The following is a 12978-nucleotide window of genomic DNA, read 5'->3' as shown; positions in this document are numbered from 1 at the left end:
CGTCACTTCAAAAGTAAAAAAAACCAACAACCTGTGCTGTATCGTTATCCTATCGCACAGACAAAGTAGAAAATATTTTAATCGATTAAACCAGTTGTGTTTGTGTGTGCATTTTTATTTCTTTCATATTTTTTATATGTATTATGTGTAAAAACATAAATATGATGGATTTCTTTTTTCACTTTTAAGATGGTAGGATGACCAGATGTCCCCGGTTTTGGTTGCCTGTCCCTGAGAAAATAAAAACTACCTAGGCTATCCCCATTTGTTGGGATTATGTCCCTGGTTTTGGTCTCGGACATCTGGTCACCTTAAGATAGTATAACATATTTCTGACTTGACTTGTGAACTAAAGATTTCAATACATACCTGTGCACTTAGCTCAGGTGACCTCATCATCTAGCTGAAGAGTTTAAATGAATGGTTGGCACAGATATGTGGTAGGACTTTCCGGAGTTTTCCACCTCTAGTAGCTTTCATTTTATTTTAGAAACTGTATCTGAGTTTGGGAGGCTGGGGCTGTGGCTGGGGCTGCTACCTTAGACCAGAGAATGTCTAATAAGGGCTCTGCATAGACCTAAAAGACAAGAAAAGAGACGGACATACAGTCCAGGAAGTGACGTTATCCGTCATACCGGAACTAATGTTTATTGTGAATGCTGCGGGAAATATTTGTTACGGGAACAATAGTATGGAAAAAATGCAATAATCTCATTGGGTACAACTGTTATTATTCAGAATTCACGTTTATGTATTAAATAATCAATTGCGTCTGACTAACGTGAGTTAGCTACGGAAAATGTTGCCTGCTGAAGCTTCACGGATGATCCAGGATCAACACGAAACGGAGAGTGAGTCAGACGACGCAAGATCAAACATATCCACTGAGGACAGCGAGGATGAACGATGGCACTTTGAGCTTCGTGTTGATCCCACCGAAGATGTTTGTGATGAGTTAGTAGTCAAATATTTTTTTTACTCGCTGTTGTTGTCATGCTTTTTCATCAAGTTTAAGACATTTTTCTGTCGACAAACTACATTTCATTGGAAGTAGGGATGTCTTTTGCTGTTCACAGTCTAACAATGTGCTTTACATTCACGTAGAGCTTTGCTTAGCTTTGCGGCTAACTTAGGTGGATTCGGGTAATATAGGACACTTGGCTAAAGGCTAATATAATCAGCTGCCCAAGTTAACGTGCAAGTTTATATCTCTTGCTAACTTGTCTGTGCAAGATATAGAATGTAGGCACAGACCACATCATGTGAAGTAAAACAGATTTGAAGACAAACAGATTTGTGTTATGTCTCTGTCTTCTAATAATGAATGCAACGTTAGAAAAAGCTAATGTAAGAGCAACTTCTAAATGCTGTATCTTCTATGATTGTCTTTACAGCAATGAGGAGAACGTCACACCTGGACCATCTAGGAAGAGAGCACGGGGTCAGGAGGACACTCCACTTTCATGGAAGACAGAACGTGATGGAGATACTGCACCAGGACATCTGCGCTTTGTTCCTGCAAGGGAACCTGGTGTGCAGCTGAGCACAGAGGACCATCACACTCCTCTGAGCCTCTTCAAGCTGTTCTTTTCGAATGACGCCGTTAAAACCCTCTGCCGTAACACCAACAAGCAAGCTGCCAGGAAAATTGGCAGGGGCGCAAAGTACAGATGGGTGGATGTTGGAGTTCCAGAATTCTACAAATTCATTGGGCTGATATTCTACATGGGCATAATCAAGATGAAACAAATCACAGACTATTGGAGGAAACACAGCATCTTCTCTGTGGCTTTTCCAGGAGAGATGATGTCAAGGGACAGATACCGAACGATCCTCTGGAACTTGCACATGAGCGACCCAGATGAAGACCTAGTGAATGACGCCATGAGGAGAGCCTCAAAACATGACAAACTATTCCGCGTCAAACCCCTCATGACCACCATACAGGATGCCTGTACGTCATTCTATCATCCCCGCAAGGACCTTTCTGTGAGACAATACTTGAAGGGCAAACCAAACAAGTGGGGCTTCAAGTTGTTTGTACTCACAGACTCCAGCAATGGGTACACGGCCAACTTTAACATATACACAGGAAAGAACAAATTCCCCAAGGGCCATGGCCTCCCTTATGACTCTGTCATGTCACTGACTAACAAAAGTTATTTGGGGAGCGGATACCACATCTACATGGACGATTTTCATACAAGCCCAAAGCTTTTCAAGGACTTGTATGCTCTCAAGTTTCCTGCTTGTGGAACATACAGAGAATCCCGGAGTGATTGCCCACGCAGTGACATCAACGCGCTGACAAAGGACTCGCCCAGGGGAACCATCCGCTGGATAAGAGACGGCCCCCTGCTCTATGTGAAGTGGATGGATTCACAAGAGGTGTCCGTCTGCTCCACCATCCATGCTGCCCACGGAGGGGACACAGTGCAGCGGAGGGGGAAAAACAGACTGGGCGCCTGGTCAAGTCAGGCTGTTCCCTGCCCCAAACCCGTGGTAGAGTACAGCAAAGTCATGGGTGGTGTGGATGCGTCCGACCAGCTGATCCAGTACTACACGGCACAGCACAAAACTGTGAAGTGGTACAAGAAGCTCTTTTTTCACCTCCTGGACATTGCTGCATCAAATGCCTTTATCCTTCACAAGGAACTCATGCAAGAGATGCATCGGAAAAGCATGACCCACAAGGAGTTCTTGGAGGAGCTCTGTGCAGAGTTGTGTGGCGTGTCACTGGCTAGTAGTCAGCCCGAAAAGGCTCCTCCGAAGAGGACGGCTCCAGTCTCTTGCATGCCAGTTTGCGGGATTGACCTCTACACTAATGGGAGCAGGGTCAGTGATGGTCGCAGATGCTGTGTGCACTGCAAAATGCAAGGAAGACAAACGAAAACCCAGTGGAAGTGTGATCTATGCGATGTCTACCTTTGCGTTCAGCAAGGCAGAAACTGTTTTGTCGATTGGCATCGAGATGATAACTGATCACTTCGATAGAAGATGTATACGAGCGTTGAGAATAGCGGAAACGTCTGCTCCCTTCAGGTAAACTTTCTCTGCTAAGACTTTGTTCGGCGGAATCTTTCAGTGTGTGAACCACTTCAACCTTTTCTTTGAGATATTTTTGTTTTAACACATCTGGACGAAAAAAAAAGACAATACCTCTCTGCCCTCTGGCATCGACATAGGAACTGATCACTTCAGTACAAGATTTATACGGCCACTTACTAAGCTCAATCAAAGCTCTTTTCTGAGAATCTGGACAATGACAGCCTGGACGATGACAGCCATTGACAGATGGGAAGCCATTAGGCGTGTTCAAGTTGAACTCCAAATGACCTCTTGCAGCAGCGAGAGCTGCTGGTGGCAGCAGGGGAGGGGATACAAACGCTGCTGTGAAGTTGTACACTCTACTTCCCGTAGTCTAGACTTGACCATGTGACGAATCACGAGGCACGGACCCGCACGGACCCTTGTGGATATGAGGAGGCATCTAAACACCTGCACATACGTCAGGGATGTAAAAGCCAATTAGGGCAAAGACCTGACGTCATGAAGGCAGGGTCTAGGCTCCGCTGCGCTCCGCAGTACCTCTAAAGCTGCTGCTCCGCTGCGAAGCAGCTGCCTGGCCACGCCTTGCTCCCGCGATAAGTTGAGGCCATGTGATACCGACTGCCGAAAACACACCCATCTAGACCATTGTGGACAGATTTTTAACCACGTGCGCATCTTGTGCTGTGCAGTTTTTGTGCTGCGCAGCCATCTTGAACGCGCCTATTGACACTTGGACAGTGACCGTGAGGAGGGGACATATACAGCTGTGATACACCCATCTAATCAGTATTCATTTGAAATTCTGAATGTTTACACTGAATTTTAATTGGAACTAATTTCATTAAATTCACATTACAATTTACTCTCATAATTATTGTGGAGGTCTTTTTAGAATGTTACCTTACGTGCCACTTTTGCATTTATAGGTGTTTTTAGTTAGATGAAAAACTTAGAGATGAATTGTAAAGATTCATTTCTAACTAATTTTTTTCTATACTGCAGTTTAGCCACTGTACAGCTGATGCAAGAGGGTCTGTTGTCCCTTTTTTATGATGCACTTCCTGTGACGGTTATTCGTTTCCAAAAGACTTAACCAAGTGGGTAAGTGAACCCCTCCAATGGGAGTGTCTGAGGCTAGCAAGCCATCACCTACTGCTAGCATTCCATTCAATCTCCTTCATTTTGATGTCACTTTGACAGCAAATAGCTATATCTGAAGCGTTTAAAGACTATTTGTCCATTATTTATTTGTAGGGGCGGTAGCAAGTGAGTGAAGAATGGGTGTCTATGGGACTACATTTATGTTTATTAATAACAAAAGGTTAATTTTCTCTGGACTTGATCATAAATATGTTTGTTTGTCATACATGTCTGTCACAAACATAAATAATAGAAAATCACTTGAGGTTTTGATGTGATCTTATTTGTATTAGATTGACGCTGATGCAGTATAAGTATAATGAAAGAAAAGAAAAGTATAAGCATCCGCTTACAAATCTCTAAAGCCATGCTTTAGAATGGTTTGGGAATCATGCAATGGTTTACTTTATATTAGCAGATGTCGTTAGTTTGTATAATAGTGCTGTAAAATATTGTTTTTTATAAGGGCTATAAGTCACAGATAACCCGTCTGGCATTTCAGAATTAGTGCTGCTGCAGATGTCACGCACGTAGCTCACTTGATCACGCAGCAGAATTGATAATGGCAAACTTTGTTGATGAACATAAACGGTGTTCTTTTGCCCTAATGCAAAATAAATACAACGCCTTGAGCCATCCTGCAAGCTTTGCCACTAATAATTTTAGCCATTCCTCTAACTTGTTTTTCAAAAAAACCCAGGAAAATAACATGACATCCTGCAAGCTCTGCCACTAGCCTAATATTTTTAGCCATTCACACTTTTTTTTACAATTTCTTTTTAAACAGGAAAATAAAATGCTCTGAGCCATCCTGTAAGCTTTGCCACTAATATTCTGAGCCATTCCTCTAAATGATATTTAACTCCAATGAAATGTGTTCTTGCACATACAGTATAGTGTGACATTTATATGCTCAGGGGGTTGGGGTCAGGGGTCACTCTGGGGTTGGGGGTGTTGGTTGGTTGGTTGGTTTAGTCTCCCTCACTGTCTTGTAAACTGCCTAGCTCTGCAGGTTATGCTTGTTACAGGTATTTTAAGACTAGGTTTATTTCATTTATTTCGCACTGTCACCATTTTAGGGTGTTTTTTGTACATTTTCAATTCAAATACCCCGTACCCTCCTTTTGGGGTCGGGGTCCCTGAGTGGTGGTCCGGGCCCCCGCACCTTCAAAGACATCCTAGGGGAAACACTGTATAGTATAGTATAGTATAGTATAGTATATAAAATAGTATATATACTCTTTTGATGAGGAAAATTTGTGAGGAAATTCCATGAGGGAAATTCGGTCCCATTTATCCCAATCCGTTAATTAGTGAACACGCAGTGAGGTGAAGCACACACTAACCCGGAGCAGTGAAGCAGCACTTAAGCCATGGATGTGGACGTGAGAGAGCAGTGCTCAACCACTCCCTCCCGCCCACATTTTTCCTACAGGTCGGGGATCGACTGAAATGTGATATCTTGACATATTCCCATAAACACGAATGACACTGAACATCAAAGTGTTATAACATATTTTATTATGGTGATATAAAACATAAAGCGTTGAGACTGCGTCAGAGTGGCATAGATATCATTCAGGAAAGGAGCAACTGAGAGATGACCTCAGGTCTTCAGTAGACTGCGGAGGATACTGTAAAACAAAAATAAATTGGATTTCTCAGACAAAATTACCTAATTCCATAGATACCTGTAAGCACACACAAATCTTTACTGTTAATAGGAGTAGTAGTCTAACAATTTGTATCACGGGTGCAGTGTGTTTTAGATCGTGATTAGTTGTGTTTTGTATTAGTTATTAGTAAGTGTTGTTTTGGTCTGCTTATTTTTATGTAGGGCATGTTTGTGTGTTCTTTTATGGACCGTGGGTTTGCTAATTAAAAGATGATGTACCATTCAGTTGTGGGCAATGCAAATTACACTAGAGGGCTTGATGACTTTGAGGTAATTTATGATGAGTATGATGCTGGTAATTGATCAACATTCATACATTTAATCACCTCGACATTTTAGTTAACTAAAATACGATATTTTTTTTTTTGAAGGAAAATTAATCATCTAGAATAGATGAATTGATAGATTCATCTGTATTAACATAGTCATACTAACATGCAGTCCTAGGCAGTCCTACTAAAGCCTACCTTACACTGACAAGATTTGGGAAAGATTCTTGAAAGATTGTAGTCTTTGAACTAATGCCCATCATTCAAGCTTTACTCAAAAGACTACAATCTTTCAAGAATCTTTCCCAAATCTTGTCAGTGTAAGGTAGACTTTACATGCACTGCACTCGTTACAATGGATAGTAAGAGAGACTCACACGCACTGCTGCTAAGGCTTGAGGAGAAGTAGCTGCTGCCTCCAAAGGATCCTCCACCTCCGAGTCCTGAGCCAAAACTGCCTCCGAAACCACCTCCGAGACCACCTCCCAGGCCTCCTCCGAGACCACCTCCAAGGCCTCCTCCGAGACCACCTCCTAGGCCTCCTCCGAGACCACCTCCCAGGCCTCCTCCGAGACCACCTCCAAGACCTGGTCAGAGTGTCAAGGAGAGAGGCATAACAGTCAGGGTGATAAAGTTATGTGGCCATGAACATTATATGAGTTAGCTAAGCCTTAACAGCTAGCTGGTGCCCCAGTAGGCCTCTGAAGTTCGCCTACAAAAAAGCTGCCATCTTTGCCCATATAAGGAGATCTGGTACCTTGCAATGGGGATCTTAACATGGGGATTTTTATTTTCATTTTGTTAGACTCGAAAAAGTCTGAAATGCAGATGAAAGACGGCAGACATTATACCCAATCCATAGCCTCCGCCTCCGCCTCCTCCAGCAGCCAATCCCAGACCAGCACCACCACCGGCTCCGCCCACTGCTGTTTTAGTCATGTGGACGGTCACGCCCCCTCCAGACTTCAATCTGAGGGAGAAAACGTGCACGTTTACATTTCAACCTGAGGGAGAAAACGCACACACAAGCTGAGGGAGAAAACGCACACATTTACATTTCATTTAACAGACGCTTTTTCCAAAGCAAATGAAGGCTACTTTATTTTTTACTATTATTTTACTGTCTAGCTCTGCCACTGGAACGCTGAGGCCAATCCAAACTTTTTTCATCCGTTCCTCATTGGTGGAGCACACTACCAGTTCCTAGTGCAGGGACATCCCTGGGCATGTGTGTCTTACCTGATTTCTTCCCCATCCAGGAGCTTCTTGTAGGCAGTGATCTCCACGTCCAGAGACATCTTACTGGCCAGCAGTTCTTGATACTCCTGGCCATAGTGGGTGATTTGCTAGAAAGTTAGAAACACACACACACACACACACATGATTGTCATTGCCAGGGCTGAAGTCTGCAACACTTCCCTCAGGAGGCATGTTTGCATGAGAGGGAATCGACTTGATGTAGCCGCCTGCATAACGTGGTTATCTCAGAAATTCTGATACGTTTTCAAACCGCAGTTCTGTTTACGTCATGGTTGAAAACGTATCAGAATCTCAGAAATCAGTTATGCAGTCAGCTTAAGACGGCTGCAGGCGACTATACATGAAGTAAAATCTATCTGTTCATCAAGTTAGTCCAGCTGGGCTTCAAGCACCAGCTCTAAAGGCAGCATAGGTGACAAACACACATGCAGACAGACACTCAGGGTGTATAAGCAAAGTCCCTATAAAGTCCCCCAACTCGGTGGCCATCTTGGTAACGACCTTTGGGCAGTTATCGGGCAGCTATATTCCTATTTAAGTGAATGTGTTTAAATCTGAATTTAACAATATGAATTTGCTAAAATGATAAGGCTAAAACAAATAAAAATGTGGTTGGGTATTTACATTACAGAAAGGGACAGGATATGTGTAGACTGCGTTATGAACTAACCCTGTGCATTTCTATGGAGAATTCTTTGAGTGCTGTGTCTCCTCAGTAGCGTGTGTTTGGTATAGGCTACATACTGTACCTTGCGCAGGTCATCCAGCTGAGACTTGAGAGTCATGACTTGCTCCTGGTACGTCTCCGTGTGGGAGCTTGAGTGAGACTCCGCCTCCTCCACCTGGGACTCCAACTGGATGTTCTGAAACATCAACAGAACACCATATTTTGTATTTGAAAATTCATCAAAATGTATCTGATTCTAAACGTTGAACTATAGATATAAAAAAGAAACATCAACGGATCACATCAGTGAATTAATTCTATATATAAATACAAAACTGACAAACACAAAACATTTTTCCTTTACTACGCCCTTTACTTTTTTACTTTTGACACATTCCATATTTTTAAAACTGATTCTTGGTACGTGAACGTGTGAGAATTTAAGAGAAATATGTCACAAACACATCTCTAGAGATGACCCTACCAGTGTCTTGATGCGTTCGATCTCTCTCTGCACAGAGTCTATCTGCAGTTTGTACACCCGCAGCTCCTCCTTGGAGGATGTGAGAGTCTGAGTGTTGGGCTGGGCGGTCAGGGACATCATGGAGATCTGTGGAGACACCACATCTGGTTAGCCAAGCACCCCGTAGACATACCGTGCTCGTTTTCCCATTGGAGGCTCCTCACTATTTTTTGAAAATGTGGGGACACTTTACTTGAAGCTATCTACATAAGAGTGTCATGAACACATGACACTTAAGCGATAGATCATAGATTCATAATGTTTACAACACATTCATGACAGTGTCATGTCATTCTTTTGTAGATACCTTCAAGTAAAGTTATGACCATGTGTATAATGTGTAAACTAAATGCAACAACAAGCAAACAAACAAACTGTCAAGAGTAAACAATGAGGTGGGCAGGGAATGGGAGAAAAGCAAGAGGAGAATCAGATTGGAAGTGATGTAATAAAAAGGTAGCAAGAGCGCTGCACATGAAGGAAGTGATGTAATGAAAGGTAGCCAGCACTGCGCATGAAGGAAGATATGTAATGAAGGGTAGCCAGCACTGCGCATGAAGGAAGATATGTAATGAAGGGTAGCCAAAGCACTGCACATGAAGGAAGTGATGTAATGATGGGGAGCCAGAGCACTGCACATGAAGGAAGTGATGTAATGAAGCATAGCCTAAGCGCTGCACATGAAGGAAGTGACGTAATGAAGGGTAGCTTGAGCACTGCACATCAAGGCAGAAAGATAGGAAGAGAAGAGACTTACGCTATCCTGGACAGATACTAGAGCGTCCTGCTTGCTCCTCTGAGCGAGGGCTTCGTAGTGTCCCCTCACGTCCGCCAGAGCTGACGTCAGATCCTGGGCCTGCGCTGCGTTGTCCACCGAAATGGACACGGCTGACTTCACACTGCCTGTCACAATGTTTCGGACCTCTTTAACTTTCTGTGAAAGAAGAAATCCAAAAGATGTCTTTATTCATTTACGCGGAAGACAAACGGTTTAGCCAACATAAATAGATTAAAGGCTAGTAAAAAAAGACTAAATGGTGTAGTGAATTAAGACTACATTTTTTGTTACAGTGGCATTCTGGCCAGCTGACAGTTGAGCTATTGAGCATTGGTTTAATAAGGATGTGGCCTCCCTTGTAGTTTTAAATCGGGTACGATCTGCATTTTGTTGTCTTTATATTTGTACTCTAGTCTGGCTATATGTGCAGGTTTCCAGCCTGAGCTGCAGGGTGAAATCTAATCGCCGACAGATCAGGCTGGGTTTACTGTACCTAGTCTACTTGTACTCTGCACAATGACAAAGTTGAATCTAATCTAATTGAATCCGTCTTCTTTATGTGTGAAAAAGGCATTGAGTCCAAGCTGTTTGTAAAACGTGATCACAGTATACTTACGGCATCATAAACCTGCTTGGATAAGGCAATATGGTCCTCCAGCCCACTGATACTAGTCTGCAGCTCGAAGATGGACAGGTAGAGGCTATCGACTTCCTGCACACAGAGGGTAACATTATCAACTTGTTGCACACAGTGTCTTAACTCCTATTCAGTCACTTTTTTAAACTCAGTTAGTAAAAATGCTGAAGAATTGTGAGAGCGTGATATGCATGTATGCAACAATAACAATAATCATGTAGTATATGGTAATAATCTTGCCTCCTTCAGGTTGCTCCAGTCGATCTCCAAAGTCTTTGTTTGTGATGATTCCTCTTCATACCTGAAGAAAACAGCCAATTGAACATGTATACATATATATTATATATTTATTTTGTTCGCCTTTCTATGCCTGTAATCTGACAGGACAGTAGAGAGAGTGACAGGAAGTGAGCGGCACAACGAGAGATGGGGTGGGACCAGGAAATGACCCGGGCCAGGGACCCGAGTGTAGCCAGTTACATCACAGCGCCCCCTGCAGTTTTTTTCCTATGGGGGGGGGGCTTTAATCAGATAGAGTGGGAGAGAGTCAGGGTGGAGGGAATCGAACCTGGGGGTGCTGGGGTGCGGTGCAGATGCCTCAACCAGTCATGCCACGGCAGGTGCCACAGTCGCAGTTTAATGATGAACAATAACAGTGCTTGATCACACACACACACACACACACACACACACACACACACACACACCTGGTGGCGACGTCTTCAATGATGCTCTTGTAGTGTTCGATTTCAGCGATGACGGCCTCTTTGGTGGCGGTCAGCGAGTCGATCTGGCCCTTGTAGGAGCCGATGGCGGAGGTCAGCAGGATGGAGGTGCTGGGGCCGCCCTGGTCGGGGTTGGTGAACATGGAGATCTTGGCCTTCAGCACGGCGTTGTGCTGCTCCAGAGACCGAGCCTTGTGTCGCACAGGGAGAGCAGGTGGGTGAGGACCAGGATATGTATGAACAAACACACACACACACACAGATAAACTCACACAGACACACACACAGACAGATAAACTCACACACACACACACACACACACACACACACACAGATAAACTCACACAGACATACACTCACAAAGACACTGATACACTCACACGCACATACTTTCTCTCACACACACGACTCACACAGACTGCATACTTTCTTTCACACACACACACACACACACACACACAGGCAGACATACACTGACACAGCAACCCTATGTGTCTTTAGGTTAGGTTAGAACCGTGCAAGCTTCACTCACACACACACACTCTCTCTCACACACACACACACACACAAACACGCACACTCATGCTTAGGACCTCAGGTGCTGGAAGCATACCAATTGCTCCTACCAACCTGCACACATGTCAGGACATTATATCTGTGCCCTCAGGCACTAAAATAAGTTGGCTGCACACCACACACACACACACACACACACACACACACACTCTCTCTCTCTTTCTCTCTTTCTCTCACTCTCAATATTGATCAATGATTTTCGAAACCATACATTACTTTCAAACTTTCAAAATGTGGATTTGCCTGAATTGTATCAGTCAACTGGACAAAAATCAATGTAAATGTATAGTCTTGCACGCATACATAGTCTGCCAGCAACACACTCACACACACACGTTCTGCACAGACTTTCACACACATGCTTCCTGCTCTCATCGTCAAAGAGGTCTCTCTCACTCGTGCCCACAAACACACACACATCGCCTCTCTCACTCGCTCAGACACAACACAGCCTCTCTCACTCACACACACACACACCACCTCTCTCACTCCCACACATACACACACAGCCTCTCTCCCTCACACACACATTCAGCCCCTGTCTCACTCTCTCTCACACACACACACTCACACACACACACCTCCTCCAGGTGCTCACCTTATCGATGAAGGTGGCGAACTTGTCGTTGAGCGTCTGCAGCTCCTCCTTCTCTCGGAGTCGGGTCACCTGCACCGTGTCCATAGACGGCAGAGAGGGGTCCAGCGTGGGCACTGCCAGTCCTGCCCCCCCACCCCCTCCACCTGCCCCCCCGGCACCCCCGCCTGCCCCCGCGCCCCCGGCGCCCGCTCCCCTACCTGCCCCCAGGAAGGCCGGGTTGAACCCGTACGCGCCGATCTTGAACACCTTGCCGCCGAGCCGAGCGCGCAGGGGAGCCACGCCCATACGGAACCCTGCAGCCCCGCCGGCTCCGCCTCCCGCTGCTCCGCCGGATCCCAGCCCCATTCCGAACCCCGCTCCGGCAGAACCTCCCCCCATTCCGAACCCCATTCCGCCTCCCATTCCTCCGCCCAGGCCCGAACGCAGAGCGAGGGCCCCTCCGCCTCCTCCACCGAAAGAGCGCATGCCAGAGGACATCCCCATCCCCATCCCCGACCCCGACCCAGACGCGCGTGCGAATAGCTTGTTGCCGCTGTAGGTGGCGCCAAAGCGCACGGCGCCTCCGCTGAGACGGGCTGAGTCGGCCATGAGCGCAGCTGCAGAAGAAGAGAGGAGAGGAGAGAGGAGAGGAGACGCTGCGGAGATGGAGCCGCCCAGTCAGGTGCAGCAGTCGCTCTGGAGACGCGCTATTTATGCAGACGGACACGGGGGTGTGTCTGTGACAGAGCACGCCACACACACACACACACACACACACACACACACACACACACACAGACACACACACACGTTTGGCACATGCACACACACACACACACATACATACACACACACACACACACACACACACACACACACACACACACACACACACACACACATACACACATACACACACACATACACACACACACACACACACACACCCACACACATGTACTGTTTAATTCTGCAACACAAGTGAACAGTCCAACCATTTGAAGTAGTTTTCAACCATGGGTTTCAGTTAAGAACATTTATTTTCCAAATGAACATTGCTATAATCCTGTAGCTGCTGGTATGGAACAGTAATTTGTTTC

The 12978-nt window shown here is 45.2% G+C and overlaps 2 protein-coding genes across 2 annotated transcripts; one reads left to right on the top strand and one right to left on the bottom strand.

Annotated features, from left to right (window-relative positions):
* Positions 1-650: 650 nt before the first annotated feature.
* Positions 651-4451, top strand: LOC134080613 (piggyBac transposable element-derived protein 4-like). Its single transcript, XM_062537137.1, has 2 exons — positions 651-954; positions 1395-4451. The coding sequence occupies exons 1-2, from the start codon at positions 800-802 to the stop codon at positions 2980-2982; spliced, it is 1743 nt and encodes a 580-aa protein (XP_062393121.1). The 5' UTR covers positions 651-799; the 3' UTR covers positions 2983-4451.
* A 1184-nt stretch (positions 4452-5635) lies between these two features.
* On the bottom strand, positions 5636-12487 carry si:dkey-183i3.5 (uncharacterized protein LOC566445 homolog). Its single transcript, XM_062537467.1, has 12 exons — positions 12076-12487; positions 11900-12021; positions 10708-10916; positions 10241-10301; positions 9980-10075; positions 9343-9519; positions 8547-8672; positions 8145-8258; positions 7375-7481; positions 6987-7105; positions 6513-6722; positions 5636-5825 (listed from the first exon to the last, which is right to left on the bottom strand). Exons 1-12 carry the CDS (start codon positions 12485-12487, stop codon positions 5806-5808), a joined length of 1773 nt encoding a protein of 590 aa, XP_062393451.1. The 3' UTR covers positions 5636-5805.
* Positions 12488-12978: the final 491 nt, after the last annotated feature.

Source organism: Sardina pilchardus, chromosome 5, assembly GCF_963854185.1.
Source record: "Sardina pilchardus chromosome 5, fSarPil1.1, whole genome shotgun sequence".
Lineage (NCBI taxonomy): Eukaryota > Metazoa > Chordata > Actinopteri > Clupeiformes > Clupeidae > Sardina > Sardina pilchardus.
The sequence above is the reverse complement of the archived record's forward strand: the minus strand, read 5'-3'. Positions and strand labels throughout refer to the sequence as shown.

What these genes read in the sequence shown, in the direction of transcription:
- LOC134080613 (XM_062537137.1), top strand. Translation starts at nt 800, where the DNA reads ATGTTGCCTGCTGAAGCTTCACGGATGATCCAGGATCAACACGAAACG. An exon ending in ACCGAAGATGTTTGTGATGA is followed by an intron (nt 955 to 1,394) that starts GTTAGTAGTCAA and finishes TTGTCTTTACAG; the next exon opens with CAATGAGGAGAACGTCACAC.
- si:dkey-183i3.5 (XM_062537467.1), bottom strand. Translation starts at nt 12,487, where the DNA reads ATGGCCGACTCAGCCCGTCTCAGCGGAGGCGCCGTGCGCTTTGGCGCC. An exon ending in ACTGGAGCAACCTGAAGGAG is followed by an intron (nt 10,076 to 10,240) that starts GCAAGATTATTA and finishes CTCTGTGTGCAG; the next exon opens with GAAGTCGATAGCCTCTACCT. An exon ending in TCGAACGCATCAAGACACTG is followed by an intron (nt 8,259 to 8,546) that starts GTAGGGTCATCT and finishes TTGATGTTTCAG; the next exon opens with AACATCCAGTTGGAGTCCCA.